This window comes from Malaclemys terrapin, chromosome 4 (assembly GCF_027887155.1).
Source record: "Malaclemys terrapin pileata isolate rMalTer1 chromosome 4, rMalTer1.hap1, whole genome shotgun sequence".
In the NCBI taxonomy this organism is placed as follows: Eukaryota; Metazoa; Chordata; order Testudines; family Emydidae; genus Malaclemys; species Malaclemys terrapin.
Window position 1 is genome coordinate 94,767,062 of NC_071508.1, and position 15,987 is coordinate 94,783,048.

At 38.9% G+C, this 15,987-nt stretch overlaps 1 protein-coding gene across 4 annotated transcripts in view; it reads right to left on the reverse strand.

Moving 5' to 3' along the window:
- The window catches only part of EIF2AK4 (eukaryotic translation initiation factor 2 alpha kinase 4), a 71,444-nt gene that overhangs the window by 27,198 nt on the left and 28,259 nt on the right, over positions 1-15,987 (reverse strand). For all 4 annotated transcript variants that reach the window (XM_054028597.1, XM_054028601.1, XM_054028598.1 and 1 more), the window contains 11 exons: positions 14,968-15,503; positions 14,469-14,578; positions 13,650-13,807; positions 12,553-12,968; positions 10,501-10,570; positions 9,025-9,108; positions 6,752-6,874; positions 6,254-6,358; positions 5,688-5,748; positions 4,518-4,597; positions 100-201 (listed from right to left, as the gene is read on the reverse strand). In XM_054028597.1, coding sequence (XP_053884572.1) covers positions 100-201; positions 4,518-4,597; positions 5,688-5,748; positions 6,254-6,358; positions 6,752-6,874; positions 9,025-9,108; positions 10,501-10,570; positions 12,553-12,968; positions 13,650-13,807; positions 14,469-14,578; positions 14,968-15,503 — 1,845 coding nt within the window. The remainder of the gene's footprint in view (positions 1-99; positions 202-4,517; positions 4,598-5,687; positions 5,749-6,253; positions 6,359-6,751; positions 6,875-9,024; positions 9,109-10,500; positions 10,571-12,552; positions 12,969-13,649; positions 13,808-14,468; positions 14,579-14,967; positions 15,504-15,987) is intronic.

Genomic DNA, 15,987 nt, shown 5'->3' on the forward strand with positions numbered 1-15,987 from the left:
TTAATATTTTGCATACTTTTTTCTTCTCTGTTACTCAATGAAATATTTGATGGAGACCCTCCCCTCCAATCCTCCTCACCCCCCAACATTTATACATACTTGTCTTAGTTGGCTGAGAACAAAGATCCTTTCTGATGCAGTACTCATGGGACGGTAGGACATCTCAAAGAATATTATACCCAGACTGAAAAGGTCAACTTTCTAGGGAAGAAGAAATCAAGTAAGTAGTAAATCTAACTGCAAGAGATGTGTCTCTGATCCATGATGATAGTAACTTATCAGCAGACAAAAATGAACATATTTTCCATTCTATTCTAAATATTTATATGGCCTCCATTACTACAGTACTTGAGTGCTTCACAATCTTTAATGTACTTTATCCTCACCATGCTCTCATGAGGTAGGTAGGAAGTACATTTTATTTTGAAAACATTTCTATTTAGAAAATATTCTGCTTATACATGGCACCAAATATTTCTTCTCTCAAACCACACTTGTATGAAAACAGGATCTTTGTTTACCTAAGAATTTATCTACTCTTGATACTTGTTCTCCATCTTAAGTCCCTAGAAGCAATCATAGAATATTAGGGTTGGAAGAGACCTCAGGAGGTCATCTAGTCCAATCCCCTGCTCAAAGCAGGACTAACACCAGCTAAATCATCCCAGCCAGGGCTTTGTCAAGCCGGGCCTTAAAAACCTAAGGATGGAGATTCCACTACTTCCCTAGGTAACCCATTCCAGTGCTTCACCACCCTCTTAGTGAAACAGTGTTTCCTAATATCCAACCTAGAAGGAGCTGCATCTTGTCTTCCTTTGCAGGTGGGCTCTTCTGTGCTCTGAGAAGGACTTAGCCCTCCCTCAAAAGAAAACATCTGCTTTTTTTGTTCTCTTTTGATGTCGCCACTGCTGCAGTCTATTTTTGCCCAATCCTATTAGCAATTATATTTTCACTTTCTCAAGCTAGCGGTTTGCCTATTCTTTAGCCTCATCATACATTCTCATAGTTTAGTCCTACTACGTGAGTGATTAAAGTAGGGAAAGGACACAGTGCAAACCCATTTTTGGACATGTAAATTTTTTCATATGAATATATCAGGTCTAAAATGGAATTATGGGAAAGATATATTTCACTGAAACCCATTCTGGTAACGAAGCATTTTCTAACTAGCATGACTAAAACTATAGACCACATCTCAAGAGGGACCAGTCATCTGCAGTTCTCATTGATTCCAGCAAAAGTTGTAGCACCTCTCAGAAAGTAGCCCTATAAAAGTTAGAGGATTTCAACAAGTATTTTGGGGCTGCTTTTAAGAGATGATTTTTCACCACAGTACATTATTAACCCTCCCCCCCAAATCTCCCTTTTTTTCGGGAATATTGATAGTCTTTCCTAATTCTCAAGGATTTTCTTTAATGAAAATATATCAGTTGATAACATTGGCCAAATTTTGGGCAATGAGTCTATTTTGTCAAGCTTTTACAAAACCTAAGACAAAGAAACGTTTCCATGAATTGTTTTTTTTAATTTAAATATAAACACAATTTTTGAACAAATAAATATTCTCCTGCAGTGTTTTAAACCTAAATGTGACAGCAGTGCGTGCTACTGCATGTGAAACCAAGTCAAACATATGGTAAAATGGTTAAACACAAGTCAAACTGGCCAATCTATGTTTATTGTCTAACCTGAGAGAAATGCAAAAAAGTAAACAAACAAATATCAATCTCTAAAAATGCCTATGTAGTACATACTGCCAGCAATGCCAGAAACCTGGGATGCGGCAGGAGGGCAGTTTCACCTTCAAGTTTCAAATACTAAGTGGCATTGATCATTATCGGATTCTGATGCATTAGGTCCAGAAAAATCATAAATCTGTAGTTATGCACTGAAATCATGGGGTTTTAACTGTGTGTATGTAGGTAACCTGACACACACATGTCCATCTTTTAGTTAAATTTTCTAGTTTAGCAGAAAAAAAATACACACCAAAAAATCATACAACACTAGGAGTCTAGTAGATCAGTAAGTTGGGACCATTTTACCTCACTGAGAATCCCCCTGCCCCTCCACCCTATATAAGCTTCATCCTAACACTTGAGAGAGGTGTTACAGTATACAGAATTATCTTTTCTGATTAAGAATGTGTATTATTGCAAGATGAATGCTAATACTGCGATAGCAACTCAGCTACACAGCAGAAACCAAACCAAAACAAAACACCACACCCCTGTGGCAGCGAGTCTCAGCCAGGTCAACTGACCTGGGCCCATTGGGCTCATGTGTGGGGCTAAAAATAGCAGTTTAGCTGTTCAGGCTCAGGCTGAAGCCTGGGCTCTGAGACTCTCCTGCCTCACCGGGTCTTGGAGCCCAGGCTCCAGCCCAAGTGGGAACACCTACACTGCTATGTTTAGTCCCTTAGCATGAGCTTGAGTCAGTTGACCTGGGCTCTGAGACTCACTGCTATGAGTTTTTTTCTGCTGTATAGATGTACCCACAGTGGCTGGCGAAGTTCAATTTTCAGCCCCAAAGTAAATTTTATTTAGTGGATGAAAATGGTTTTGGCAAAAATAGATGCAAGAGGGAGATTCCAGAGGACTGGAAAAAGGACAAATATAGTGCCCATCTATAAAAAGGGAAATAAGGACAACGCAGGGAATTACAGACCAGTCAGCTTAACTTCAGTACCCGGAAAGATAATGGAGCAAATAATTAAGCAATCAATTTGCGAACACCTAAAAGATAATAAAGTGATAAGTAACGGTGAGAGTGGATTTGTCAAGAACAAATCATGTCAAACCAACCTAACATCCTTCTCTGACAGGTTAACAAGCCTTGTGAATGGAGGGAAGTGGTAGATGTGGTATATCTTGACCGTAGTAAGGTTTTTGATACTGTCTCACATGACCTTCTCATAAACAAACTAGGGAAATGCAACCTAGATGGAGCTACCTAGATGGTTGCATAACTAGTTGGAAAACCATTCCCAGAGAGTAATCAGTGGTTCACAGTCAAGCTGGAAGGGCACATCGAATGGGATCCTGCAGGGATCAGTTCCGTGTCCGGTTCTGTTCAATATCTTCATCGACGATTTAGATAATGGCATAGAGAGTACACTTATAAAGTTTGCGGACAATACCAAGCAGGGAGGGGTTGCAAGTGATTTGGAGGATAGGATTAAAATTCAAAAGGATCTGGACAAACTGGAGAAATGGTCTGAAGTAAATAGGATGAAATTCAATAAGGACAAATGCAAAGTACTCCACTTAGGAGTACATACAAAATGGGAAATGACTGCCTAAGAAGGAGTCCTGCAGAAAGAGATCTGGGGTCATAGTGGACCACAAGTTAAATATGAGTCAACAGTGTAACATTGTTGAAAAAAAAAAAAAAAAGCAGCCATCATTCTGGGATGTATTAGCAGGAGTTTTGAAAGCAAGACACGAGAAGTAATTCTTCTGCTCTACTCTGATTAGGCCTCTACAGGAGTGCTGTGTCCAATTCTGGGCACCACATTTCAGGAAAGATGTGGACAAATTGAAGAAATTCCAGAGAAGAGCCACAAAAATTATGAAAGGTCTATAAAACATGACCTATGAGGGAAGATTGAAAAAACTGGGTTTGTTTAGTCTGGAGACAAGAAGGCTGAGTGAGAACATGATAACAGTTTTTAAGTACACAAAAGGCTGTTATAAGGAGGAGAGAGAAAAATTATTCTCCTTAACCTCTGAGGATAGACCAAGAAGCAATGGGCTTAAATTGCAGCAAGGACGGTTTATATTAGACATTAGGAAAAACTTGCTGTCAGGATGGTTAAGCACTGGAATAAATTGCCCAGGGCTGTTGTGGAATCTCCATCATTGGATAGTTTTATGAGTAGGTTACACAAACACCAGTCAGGGATGGTCTAGATAATACTTAGTCCTGGCATGATGATGAGTGCAAGGGACTGGATTAGCTGACCCCTTAAAGTCTCTTCCAATCCTACAATTCTGTGATTCTCTGCAGTAACTTGAGTGAAAACAGAAATTAACTGAAATTCTGTTAACTGTGAATTTTGCAGAAAGTATATGAAATAATGCAATATTTTTGAATGACAAACTTTAAACAAAACAAACAAACAAACAAACAAGGGAAATGCAACCTACATGGAAATTTAATAAGCAAATTTAGCAATATAAAATTGATATTTCTGTAAACAAGTGATAACAAATCTTACGTCTAAAGAGATAAATGTTTTTGAAGTGTCCCTAACTTTGACTAGTGTCTTGATTTTATTAATATAATGAACTTACCCAACTAATCACATTAAAAATGGGTACTGTGTACATTTTTTAAAATTACTGTATATTAAGGACCCGTGGCATTTTAAGCCTTTACATTTAGATCACTGGACAGTCTATGGATAGTCAGATCTTATTTACAACAGGTGAAGATCAGACATTATGCAACTCAAAATAGAAACCTCTACTGCTATTCTCTCAAAATGCCCTTGTATTAAGTCCTATTAATATTACCTGATTATATGAAGATTTAGTATTTCCTTGGACTTCAGGGCTCACATATAGTGCAGTGCCAACCATCCCTGTCAAATTATCTGTATGGATATAAAAGAGTTACTCATTTCACAGAGCCTCCAAGTGGAATACAGCATCTAATGGTTAAGAAAATGTAGTTAGTTTGTTTTTTTTAAACTCTTCTTTAAATGGGAATTCCGTCTTTGTGAAAGTTGAGGAGTGAAATATCCTACATATTTGTAGACAAAACAGGCATAACTTGGACATGTCTCCTTTTTGTATGTCAATCACCCTGTCTTTATCGGATTCCATTATGATACTGTGACACAGTATGTTAATACACCTCTACCTCGAAATAACGCTGTCCTCGGGAGCCAAAAAATCGTACCATGTTATAGTTGAAACTGCGTTATATCGAACTTGCTTTGATCCGCCGGAGTGCGCAGCCCTGCCCCCCCGGAGCACTGCTTTACCGCGTTATATCCGAATTCGTGTTATATCAGGTCGCATTATATTGGGGTAGAGGTGTACTAAGACTAGAGTCGCAACCAAATTATATTCATTATATTCATCCTCAACATATTTGCAAGGTAGATCAAATGAGAATGTATTAAGAGTCCCCCCCACCCCCGCACACACAGACACACTCTGTGGAGGTTTGTACCACTGAAGTCTTGCAAAAGTCCTGCATGGGTGTGGGAAGGGTGGGAGAAAGTATAGGCAGAGTGTCCACACAGGAATCTCTGCAACCCATGCAGGTCAGAGATGGGATCTGCCCTGACCTATAGAGTTAGGTTAAGATCACTTTTATGTAGATCAAGTGGCAATGACCTCCTGGCAAAGAGGGTATGGAAGGAAAGCAGCTGCTATTCCATCTCATAACATGAAGTAGAGGCAGACATCCCTACCCAAAGCCAGATGATTTGGAAACTATATATATATATGTATATATATATATACACATACACACATGTATATATGTATACACACACACACACAGTTTTTTTGTGGTGCAAAATAAAATAAATAAATAAAACTGAATATAGAAGGGGCCTTTTGTTTTGCATAGAAGGGGGCAGATTTCACTCCATTTGGGTACAGAAAGCAAGACTGTTGGATGTACAATTTTTCTTGGCACCAGTTAGAGTAAACAATATTTTTTGCACTTACCTGAAGGGTCAGATTTGGCCAGATGGCTTCCTGAATGATCTTCTCCTTGTTTAGTGTCCGCCTGAAACAGAAAAGTAAACACATGCAAAGGTCAGCTATTTTATAATTTTCATGATTGCAATGAATATAGTGACTTAACTGAAAAGACTTATTCAGAATAAAGCATTTTCATTATTTATTAGCCTCTATTCTCAAATATAAATACAAGTCTGTAACTTTTGGCACCTAAGTTTAAAATGTTTGGCTTAAACTTCTAAAGATCAACTACCACAATTCTAGACAACACTTTAACCAGTTAATGAGTGTGAAATGCATTTAACCCTTTGGCATATGTATGTGTAAACACAGAAAATGCTTTTATACAATTTATAATCCAACACTAGAATATGCAATAGTGAAATGATAAAGGAATTATGGACTGCACATTTAAATCTGCTGAACAACGTTAGGTTTTATTGACATTTTTCTTTTACATGTTACTCCTGTACCAAATTAAAATTATTTCATTCGCTTTCTGTAATGGCCTAGATGATGTGTTGCAAAGCTTAATTTTATGTAATACTTACTGCATATGCTGGGTGATCTGTAGCTAAACCAAAATCACCAATTTTCACATGATCATCAAAATCTAAAAAAATGTTCACAGGCTTCAAATCTCTGTGAATCATTCCCTGTTAACACAGTAAAAAAAAGTTTGAATCAGAGTGGTTGAGAGAAAAATTCCTTCCAGGCTATAAAACAGTATCGGAAAGGGACCCCCTTTTTGGTTCTGTATACAGTACCAACCCATTCCACTAATTCATCAGTGATTGATACTGGGAAAATATTTGAAGGTGCTAAAAACAGCTAAAAATAATTTTAAGTGACAATATATACCCAATAAGGTATTTTAAAACTAACTAAATTGTGATAACAATAAAACAAGTCTAGAACAATTTAAAAACACCAGTGCAGGTTTATGATACGCTATTCCAGAACCTTATAAAAATGGGTGTGAAACAAGAAAAAATATTGTATAGATTTGACAGTTGCTAACGAGTGTAGATATTGTAACATTTACTGACCTTCTCATGGATGTAAGCTAATCCATCCAAAATTTCTCGGAAAAGTCTCCAAAGCCGACTAGTATCTTCATACAATCCCTGGTCAATAGTGTCCCGTAATGTGCTCTTTTCGCAATACTCCATCTTCAGACACAAGGAAAGAGAGAGATGGTTGCAGTTAAGAAAAAAAATTGTCAGAAGATTTCCTCTGTCAATATGTTAATACTCAGCTCTGTACTACAACCAAATACAGTCAAGAGCAACTTGTAAACACCATATCTCCATAACTGTGATATCGAACAATCTGGAATTTTCTGTGAGAAGTATTTCTACTAGAAAAAAATTGTATTGTCATCTATGGATATTATCACAACTTCCATCATTTCTGTACTAACACACACTTAAAAACCAACACCTCCCTGACCTCTAATTTAAAAACAACAAAAAACACCTAGTGGAACTTTAGTCTAGAAAAAATGCTAGTTTAAAATTGGCTTTTAAAATATTTCTGGGTTGATTTTGCTTAGGTCTTTAACTGCTTGTATTAAAACAATGTATATATGTAAATACATGCAGGAATTGCCATACCAGAGGAGACCAGAAGTCCATCTAGTACAGTAGCCTGCCTTCAACGGTGGCCAGCATCAGATGCCTTAGAGAGAGGTACACGTAGGATAGTCTGACTCTCAGTGAAATCTTCTCCTAACCCTTAACAATTACAGACTGGCTTAAGCACTGAAGCATGAGGCTTTTAGCACTTTCAGAAAACTCAGATTTTGGATTTTCTATTATAACTGTATAATAGTTTTCTAATTATTACATTTTCTTAATTAACTGAACACATAATGTGGTAGCTTTGAAGAGAACACTGAAGCATTCACGTTTATGAAATTTGATTTTCATCTTTGGAAGTGAAAGTGAACATAGTACACCTCTACCTCGATATAACGCTGTCCACAGGAGCCAAAAAAACTTACCGCATTATAGGTGAAACCGTGTTATATTGAACTTGCTTTGATCCACGAGAGTGCGCAGCCCCGCCCCCCCCGGAGCACTGCTTTACCGCGTTATATCCGAATTCATGTTATATCGGGTTGCGTTATATCGAGGTAGAGGTGTATGTTCAAGTCCCATACTGGGATCCAAGTTAATCCATACAGCAGTTGTGGTACAATGGGAGATATTGTGATGAGACATTAAAGAGAGACCCTTTTTGTCAGCCTAATTGGAAATTCAATATCCCCAAATGATTTCCATCCTTCCAAAAACTAGGGGATAACCCTCATGCCCTGGTTAACATTCCCTCCATTTAAGTGATCTAATGTTCAAGGTGGTGAGCAAGACATTGCTGAACCTACAATGCCTGTTTTGTTTGCTGACATACATACTGGTACTACAGTGTCTAACTTACTGCTTTGTAAAGCCCCTTAACCTAGTGATTCCTTAACTGTGGTCCTGAGAGAGCTGACTGATTCCATGATTCTATTGCTCCTTGTTCTCATCTAGTAAATCACATGACAAAAAGCTTAAAAATATATCAGATACTTTCCTACTATTTTTTAATGTACGCAACTGCTTGTGATGAGGCTGCTTTTTTAAAATCCTGCTAAAGTAAAGGCTGATCATAATTCTTTTTAAAAAAAAGGAGGCAGAGTTGTCCCAGGCATCCAAGAATTACGCTTCTTTTGTACCACTCTTAAGTATGTGCCAAGGGGTTGTCCCTAATCTCATCTCATCACAGGTAACAGCAACAACTTCAAGTGGGAGTGTTCAGCTCTACTTCATTAGGGGTCATCTTTCTTCCCAGCATATGCCCCATGTATCCCTTTCCCATCAATCAGGGCAGGGCAAATCACTACTAGTGAAGATGATAAGCAAAAGTGATGTCACACTGTCTAGTGGAAATTGTTCCCACTCTTTGATTATTGAGTGCTACATAGGCAGGGCTTTCCAGTTCCAGTGACCACAGACTTCAGTTGGCTCCTTTCAGTTTAGATAAAGACTTTAAAAAGTCAATGTATTGTATTTACGTCGACGGGTTCGATGTATTTCACATTCTTTTTTCCATAACAAGAATACATACATTAAGTGGCCAGGCCTTTTTAAAAAACATCCTAGTTTTATATATTAAAGAAACCTTAATCTTCAGAGTTTCATTTCAGCCATCTGATTCTGTTTGGTTACTTGTCCAGCTACATAGAGAAAGCAATTAATTTATGTTTACACAATGTAAGGTTTATCTAATAACCTTGCTATTCTCCATAACCAAATACCACCCACATCAGATGTCTAACCTGAATGAACAGACAGTGTACTGTCTGAACCACTGAAGTGGAGTCTTCTTTACTGTGACTATTCTTTTGATGGCATTCTTCATCCTACACCACAGAAAGAAAGAAAGAAAGAAAGAAAGAAAGAAAGAGAGTTAAGCTAATACAGAATGGTCCAGTTCCTTAATCATCAAATCATTTTCGGATGGCCAGAATACATTCTTGTATTGTGACTTTCTATGGCTGAATTTTGAGCATAGTAAGACAGGAAGAAGTGTCGTACCTTATCTATCCATTAACACTGCTTCATTTTCAAAATATTAATGAATATTTTTATCATTACCAAGTAATAGAGAAAGGGTACACAGTGGAATATCTGTAGTTAATCTGAACCTCAAACTACCTTATCTTGGAAAAAAATTATTTGTGGAAAATAAGCACGGGTAATATACTTAGAAAGGTAAAATGTTACCATACAGTTCAGTGAACTATAACATAAAACTAATAAATATATTACAAAATCCAACAAAAAGTCTATTCTTTAGTGATCAAAATGTATTGCACTGGAGTTTGTGTTTTTAACCCATATCAAAGTTAGTAACTGAAAGCTATATTGATACAAGATGTCCACAGTGCCAAAAGAGCACAAATAGGAGGAGGAAAGAGTGATAGATTTAAGGTCAAATATCTTGTCAGCCATTAGAACTAGAGACATAAGCTGTCTGCTACAAAATAACTGAGAACACCAGCTTTTTAGTAAAAACAACAAGGAGTCTGGTGGCACCTTAAAGACTAACAATCTGAAGAAGTGAGGTTTTTACCCACGAAAGCTTACGCCCAAATAAATCTGTTAGTCTTTAAGGTGCCACCAGACTCCTTGTTGTTTTTGTAGCTACAGACTAACACGGCTACCCCCTGATATTTGACAGCTTTTTAGTGATACTCCATTGAGATGTTGTAATTATTTCATGCAGCAAGTGGTAAGGGGTTGGACCTTAAAAAAAAATAAATCACATTATTCTGATTAATATCATCTCCCCCCCCCCCATTTCAATTGTTAAATTAAGAACTACTAGAACTATAATAAAAATCTTTGTTTTATACCATCTAAAAGCAGCTCAGCATCCCAGCTTTCAATTGATATAAAGCATTCATCAGCTTTAATTTTGGCAGTCAGAGATCAGCTACTAAAATTCTGTGAATATTAAAACTCCAAACTTTCAAGTACCCGTGCTCATGAGTTTACAAATGAGTAGTCTAATTTAACTCAATGAAAATTGGAGTCCTGACGCTCAGTTTCCATCTATAAGCAAGAGGCCATTTTATTACTGTTACAATACACATTGGTTGTGTGTAGTGTATGCTTTCAGGGAAGATCTCCAACGGTGTCCCTATATATCGAAGAGCCAGATTGATCTTTGGTTTGTAAATTTATATTCCTACCTCCAAATGTTACTTTATCCCCTTTGTTCTTCCAGTACTTAGTAATTTTATATTTACCAGAGTAGGACTTTTACTGTTTTCATCCTCATTATCAAAAATTATATCGCTTTCAGAATCTGCAGCTGGTCTGTTTAGGGAAAAAAGAAAGAAGAAAAAGCAAAAACTTGTATTTGTAATGAATACATTTACCATCCCTTTTGCAAGGATATTAGTATGTTATTTACTATAAACATAGAACATTTGAGCTTAGAGTGGAGAGATATTACATTCATGACAAAAAACTGCACCCAAACTGTGCAGTTAAATGCAGCAAAAATATTTCTTGACAGATCATCATATCTCCAAGTTACTAAAAGGAAGACAAGTATTTCCAACCATATATTTTATTTCTGCACCTCTTAGGCAGATTTTATATATATTTCAGAAATGTGTCCCCAGAAGATCATGTCCCATCACTGACAAAAAATATAGAGGAACACATCCCAGCTACTTTTCTTAGTTGAGGTCAGGGAGGGGGTGATAGCTCAGTGGTTTGAGCATTGGCCTGCTAAACCCAGGGTTGTCAGTTCAATCCTTGAGGGGGCCACTTAGGGATTTCAGGCAAAAATCAGTACTTTGGTCCTGCTAGTGAAGGCAGGGGCCTGGACTCAATGACCTTTCAGGGTCCCTTCCAGTTCTATGAGATAGGTGTATATCTCCATATATTTTTTTTATTTTATCTTGCTTTCACTCTCCTATTTGTCCTGCTACTTCCTGGCATCTGATGTGACTTTTCTAGAGCCACTACTTTTTGTCTGTGCCCAGCAAGTAGATTGTCTCTGATATAGGATAAAACTATTGTATGGCCTATTCCTGCAAACGCATCAAGGGGACTACTCATGCGAGTGACTTCATTCTCATTCATGCTTGCAGGATAGGGTGACCAGACATCCCGATAAAAATCGGGACCGTCACAATATTTAGGTGTTTGTCCTAATCGGTCGGGACGCAATTTGTCCTGATATTTCACTCTGCCGGCAGCACTTGGCTTTTTTTTTTTTTTTTAGCTCCGCCAGCGACCCTCATGTGTCCCGATATTTTCTTCCTCTCATCTGGTCACCCTATTGCAGGATTAAGCACTTGGTTCTCCCTTTGCTTTTCTCTTCCAGTGTCTAATGCTGGTAGCACTGCTAACAATTTCTCCTGGACAGCATATCAGGCTTTTGTCAGGTAGGGAAAAAAAAAAGTTCAATAGAGCAGGATTGAGCAATCTTATCTTCCAAAATAACCCCATTTATAAAAACGCTTAGAAGCTTAAGGCTGAACTTTCCATCCCTCCCTCCCCCACAATGCAAGCTGTCACTGATCTATTGTAAATTTTGCTCATCACAGCTATTTGGCTGCTGGCAAATAAAGTATTATAAAAAACATTAAAATGTTCATTTGGAATAGCACATTATGGACGGGGTGAAAGTAACTTAAAGGACTTATCAGTACTCCAGAGTCCTTGGGAGGGGGCGGGGCCTCAACTGAAAGAGGCATGGCCTCTACCTGAAGAGGCGGGGTCTCTAAATCCCTGGGCGCTATAAATCATCCCTGGAGCCCTGCTGCCAGAGCCCTGGGGTAGCGGCAGCGGGGCTCCGGAGGCAAGTTAAAGGGCCTGGGGCGGTAGCGGCGGCCGAGCCCCGGGCCCTTTAAATCACCACCCGAGCCCCGCCACCGCTACCCTAGGGCTCTGGGGACTATTTAAAGGGTCCGGGGCAGTAGCTGTGGCAGGAGCCCCAGGCCCTTTATATCACTGCCCAAGCCCTGCCACCGCTTCCCCAGGGCTCCGGCAGCAATTTAAAGGGCCCGGGGCTCCAGCTGCTGCTGGGAGCCCCAGGCCCTTTAAATTGTTGCCAGGGGAAGCTGATCCGCCCCGGTACAGCGCACCGGCTCTTGTGAATACGTTTCACAGCATAGTAGCAGCCATCAAGACCGCACCGGCTCTTGCTGGTACACCGTATCAGGGCATACCGGCTTACTTTCACCTCTGATTATGGATAAATGTTATTTGCCAGATATGGGATGTAAAAGGGAGATCACAATTTGGACTTGACAATTTTCTTCCTAATGCTAAAGCCTACTTACAAGAATGACTGTGAAAACACTCCTCCACCATCATCATCTTCATCACTGGACTCCTGATCAGCTCCACTAAATTTGGTGCTAGAAGATCTCTCACAAGAGGTGCTCCACTCAACTGAACTTGTCAAAACAGGAGGAGGGGCATTGGCTTCCACATCATCTGTTGATTCTTCTTCATTCTTCCCATTCAGATCTAACTTGGCGGATGCTTTTTTCCCTTCTGTAGTTTCTGATGTTGAGCTACTGGGAGGGGGGTTTTCATGTTTTTCTATCCAAGCATTGTAATACCTCACAATATTCTCATGATTCAGACGAGAAAGTAACGTTACTTCGCCTTTAATTCTCCGGAACTGCTTGCTGGCAGGATTTATGTGAATACGTTTCACAGCATAGTAGCAGCCATCAAGTTTGTTTTGTACCTGCGAATTAAAATAAATCTAACCTTACAGGACTGTTAGTTCATTCACAGTTGAAGCTCCTGAAAGATGCCAGAGTGACAGCACTGAAGAAATCCTCCATTTATCTGTGAAACAAATGCAACTGCAGTGTAAGCCTCCCCACACTGCCTCACCAGTATACCTCTACCCTGACCCCATGGACTAGAGCATGCCAAAGGCGGCACGTGAGCTGATTTTCAGTGGCTCTCACACTCCCCGGGTCCTGGCCACCAGTCCGGGGGGGGGGGGGGGGCGCTGCATTTTAATTCAATTTTAAATGAAGCTTCTTAAACATTTTTAAAACCTTATTTACTTTACATACAACAATAGTTTAGTTATATATTATAGACTATTAGAAAGAGACCTTCTAAAAACGTTAAAATGTATGACTGGCACGTGAAACCTTAAATTAGAGAGAATAAATGAAGACTCTGCACGCCACTTCTGAAGGGTTGCAAACCCCTGGACTAGAGCAAAAGTGTAGTTAGGCCTATTCAATCCTTGGCCTCTGCTTAGGGCTATCAGTAAGGATACCAATTCTCATGAGAGTTCCACGTATTTCAAAAATAAAATACCATAACATTTAATATATATTTCATGGAAAAAAATGCATACACAAGAATGGTTCTATAAAACGAAGGGGAATGACTTTCCATACTGAACCTTGATGACTGCTCCAAAAGCCCCTTTGCCAAGGAGCTGTAGCTCTTCAAACTCAGTGTAGTAACGTGAAAATTGCTTCTGCGTTTCTGTGAAGAATGCAGCACTAGGTACGTGACTGCTGGCGATAACAGTCTCAATGTAATCTATTCCTGCTGAATCTGAAACAAAAGTAACAGTTAACCATAGTACAGAATGTGGAAAAAAGCAATGCAATGTTAACCAGTCATCAGAAGGAATAATGACACATATTTTAAAGAACCATGATCAAGTATGACAGGATGGCAGATTAAGACCTGGAATGTAGGGCGAGTCTCCTGTTGGGTTATGCTAGGCTCAGGTACTAAAACCCTGCATTAAAGTTCAGGGTAAGTACTAATGAATCATGCCACTAGATAAGCACAATTAGCTCCAACAATAACAGAAAGGGTTTGGAAAAAAGTGTCTTTGGACCAGAGGAAGGAAATCCTAGGAAGAGCCTTGCTCAGGAGAAAGTTTAGGCTAAGGTTTTACATTCTGTTATTTCTGAATTACCAGTAAAGCCAGACTCCAGGAAGGGGGCTAGACTGGACACTAATTCAGGGTCAGTGTGTTCTGCTGAAGGTGGGGTACAGACTGAGCCAATTCACATCAAGTAACCACAAAACAAAGATATTGTGGTCTTTACCTTATAAAATATTTTATACAAATAAGCACAGGTTCTTGATATTCCTACAGCTCAAGCTACCTGCATGCACCTAATTTTATATATGCATTTGTGTTTACCTTCCCATCATTAATTACTTAATGCCAGGGTATAGCAGAAGAGACTGAATTCTTTACCATCTGGATTTTCTTCCCCAACTGGTATTTTCATTTGTGGAGGATTTATAAAACTGTGTTGTAACAACTGCTGAGGACTCCATCTTTCCTTATCTTCCAAGCAAACACATCTAGAAACCAACCAGAAACAAACCTTTTTTCACAAAACTATGTATGGGCTCTAAACTACCAGAGCGCTTCCCTACATTTTAGAAACAGGAAGGGAAATACGAGTATCACCGTTTTACAGATAGAGAATAGAAGCACAAAGAGACTAAGTGATTTGCCCAAGGTCACACAAGAAGGCTGTGGTGGAACACAGAACTGAATCCACATCTCCAGAGTCCCAGGCTAATGCAGAAAGCCCTGGACCATCATTCTTCTATAGAATTATTACTAGTAAGACAGATGGATTTGGTTATACTATTGAAAACCTGTTCCAGAAAACTTTCTTTTAGAAGTTAGACAAGGGAAAAAAAATAAGACGGCAGAGAAAAGGAACAAAATGATGGGCACATACTTTTTCAGAAAATCTTCAAAGTCAGCAGGTAAGTCATTAGGAATAGTGACCGGATATTCCCTGGTTACTTGTCCCTGGCTGAGAGAAAGCAGTAGCAGGCCCAGCCGCCATACATCTCCTTTTTTTCCAGGCTTGTTAGGCAGAGCATCATCACTAAATCGAACTTTGGTTTGCTCAAAAACATCCTCCTTACAGATATCAGCTAGGCGCTTTGAAATGCTGTAGTCCGTCACTTTGACATTTCCTTCAGTATCTACCAGGATACTGGAAGCACACAGGACTTTGTGCACCACTGAATTACTGTGCAAGTAGTCAAGAGCAGACAAAAGTTGGGTTGCATAGTGGCGCAGCTGATCAATAGGAATCGGGACCTCTTTGCTCAGGTGTGTAGAAAGGCTAGATCCATTAATATGCTCCACTAAAATATCTACCACAATTGAATCATCATGCTCTTTAAGGATCATGGACATGTAACGTACTATGTTTGGGTGATTTAGCTTCATCAGTGAGCTGAACTCTGTTTCTGCACCCTGAATCTGTTTGAGAGAAACAAAATAGAACATGCATAACAAAATCTCACATTTCATAAAAGTGGTATTAAAAAAGTACATTTTTAATAAGGCCAAGTGAACTTGTATGAACAAGAGAAGAACCAAACTTCATACCAAGACCTAAATCAATTTTTTTGAGGTTTGAAAAAAATTTGGATAATTTCAGTAAGAACTGTTTTGTGTTCTCATGCTTCTGCACTTCCTGGCTTCTAAATTTAGATGGGAATGGAAGCATCGAAACACCAAAGGCTATTCTCGCAACAGCACCAACTTAAATCTTGCATAGTCAAGGGTTTAATTCAAGTTTCAATCAACATCCAAATATTTGGGTGCTACCTGAAGGAAAACCATCCTGGTGCCTTTTGAGATGTACTCATTAGTAATTTTTAAATCAGAGTCTAACACAGAGTAACCCAAATAATACAAAGCCCTGGGAGATGCCCAGATAACTTAGTATATTCAAAGGAGA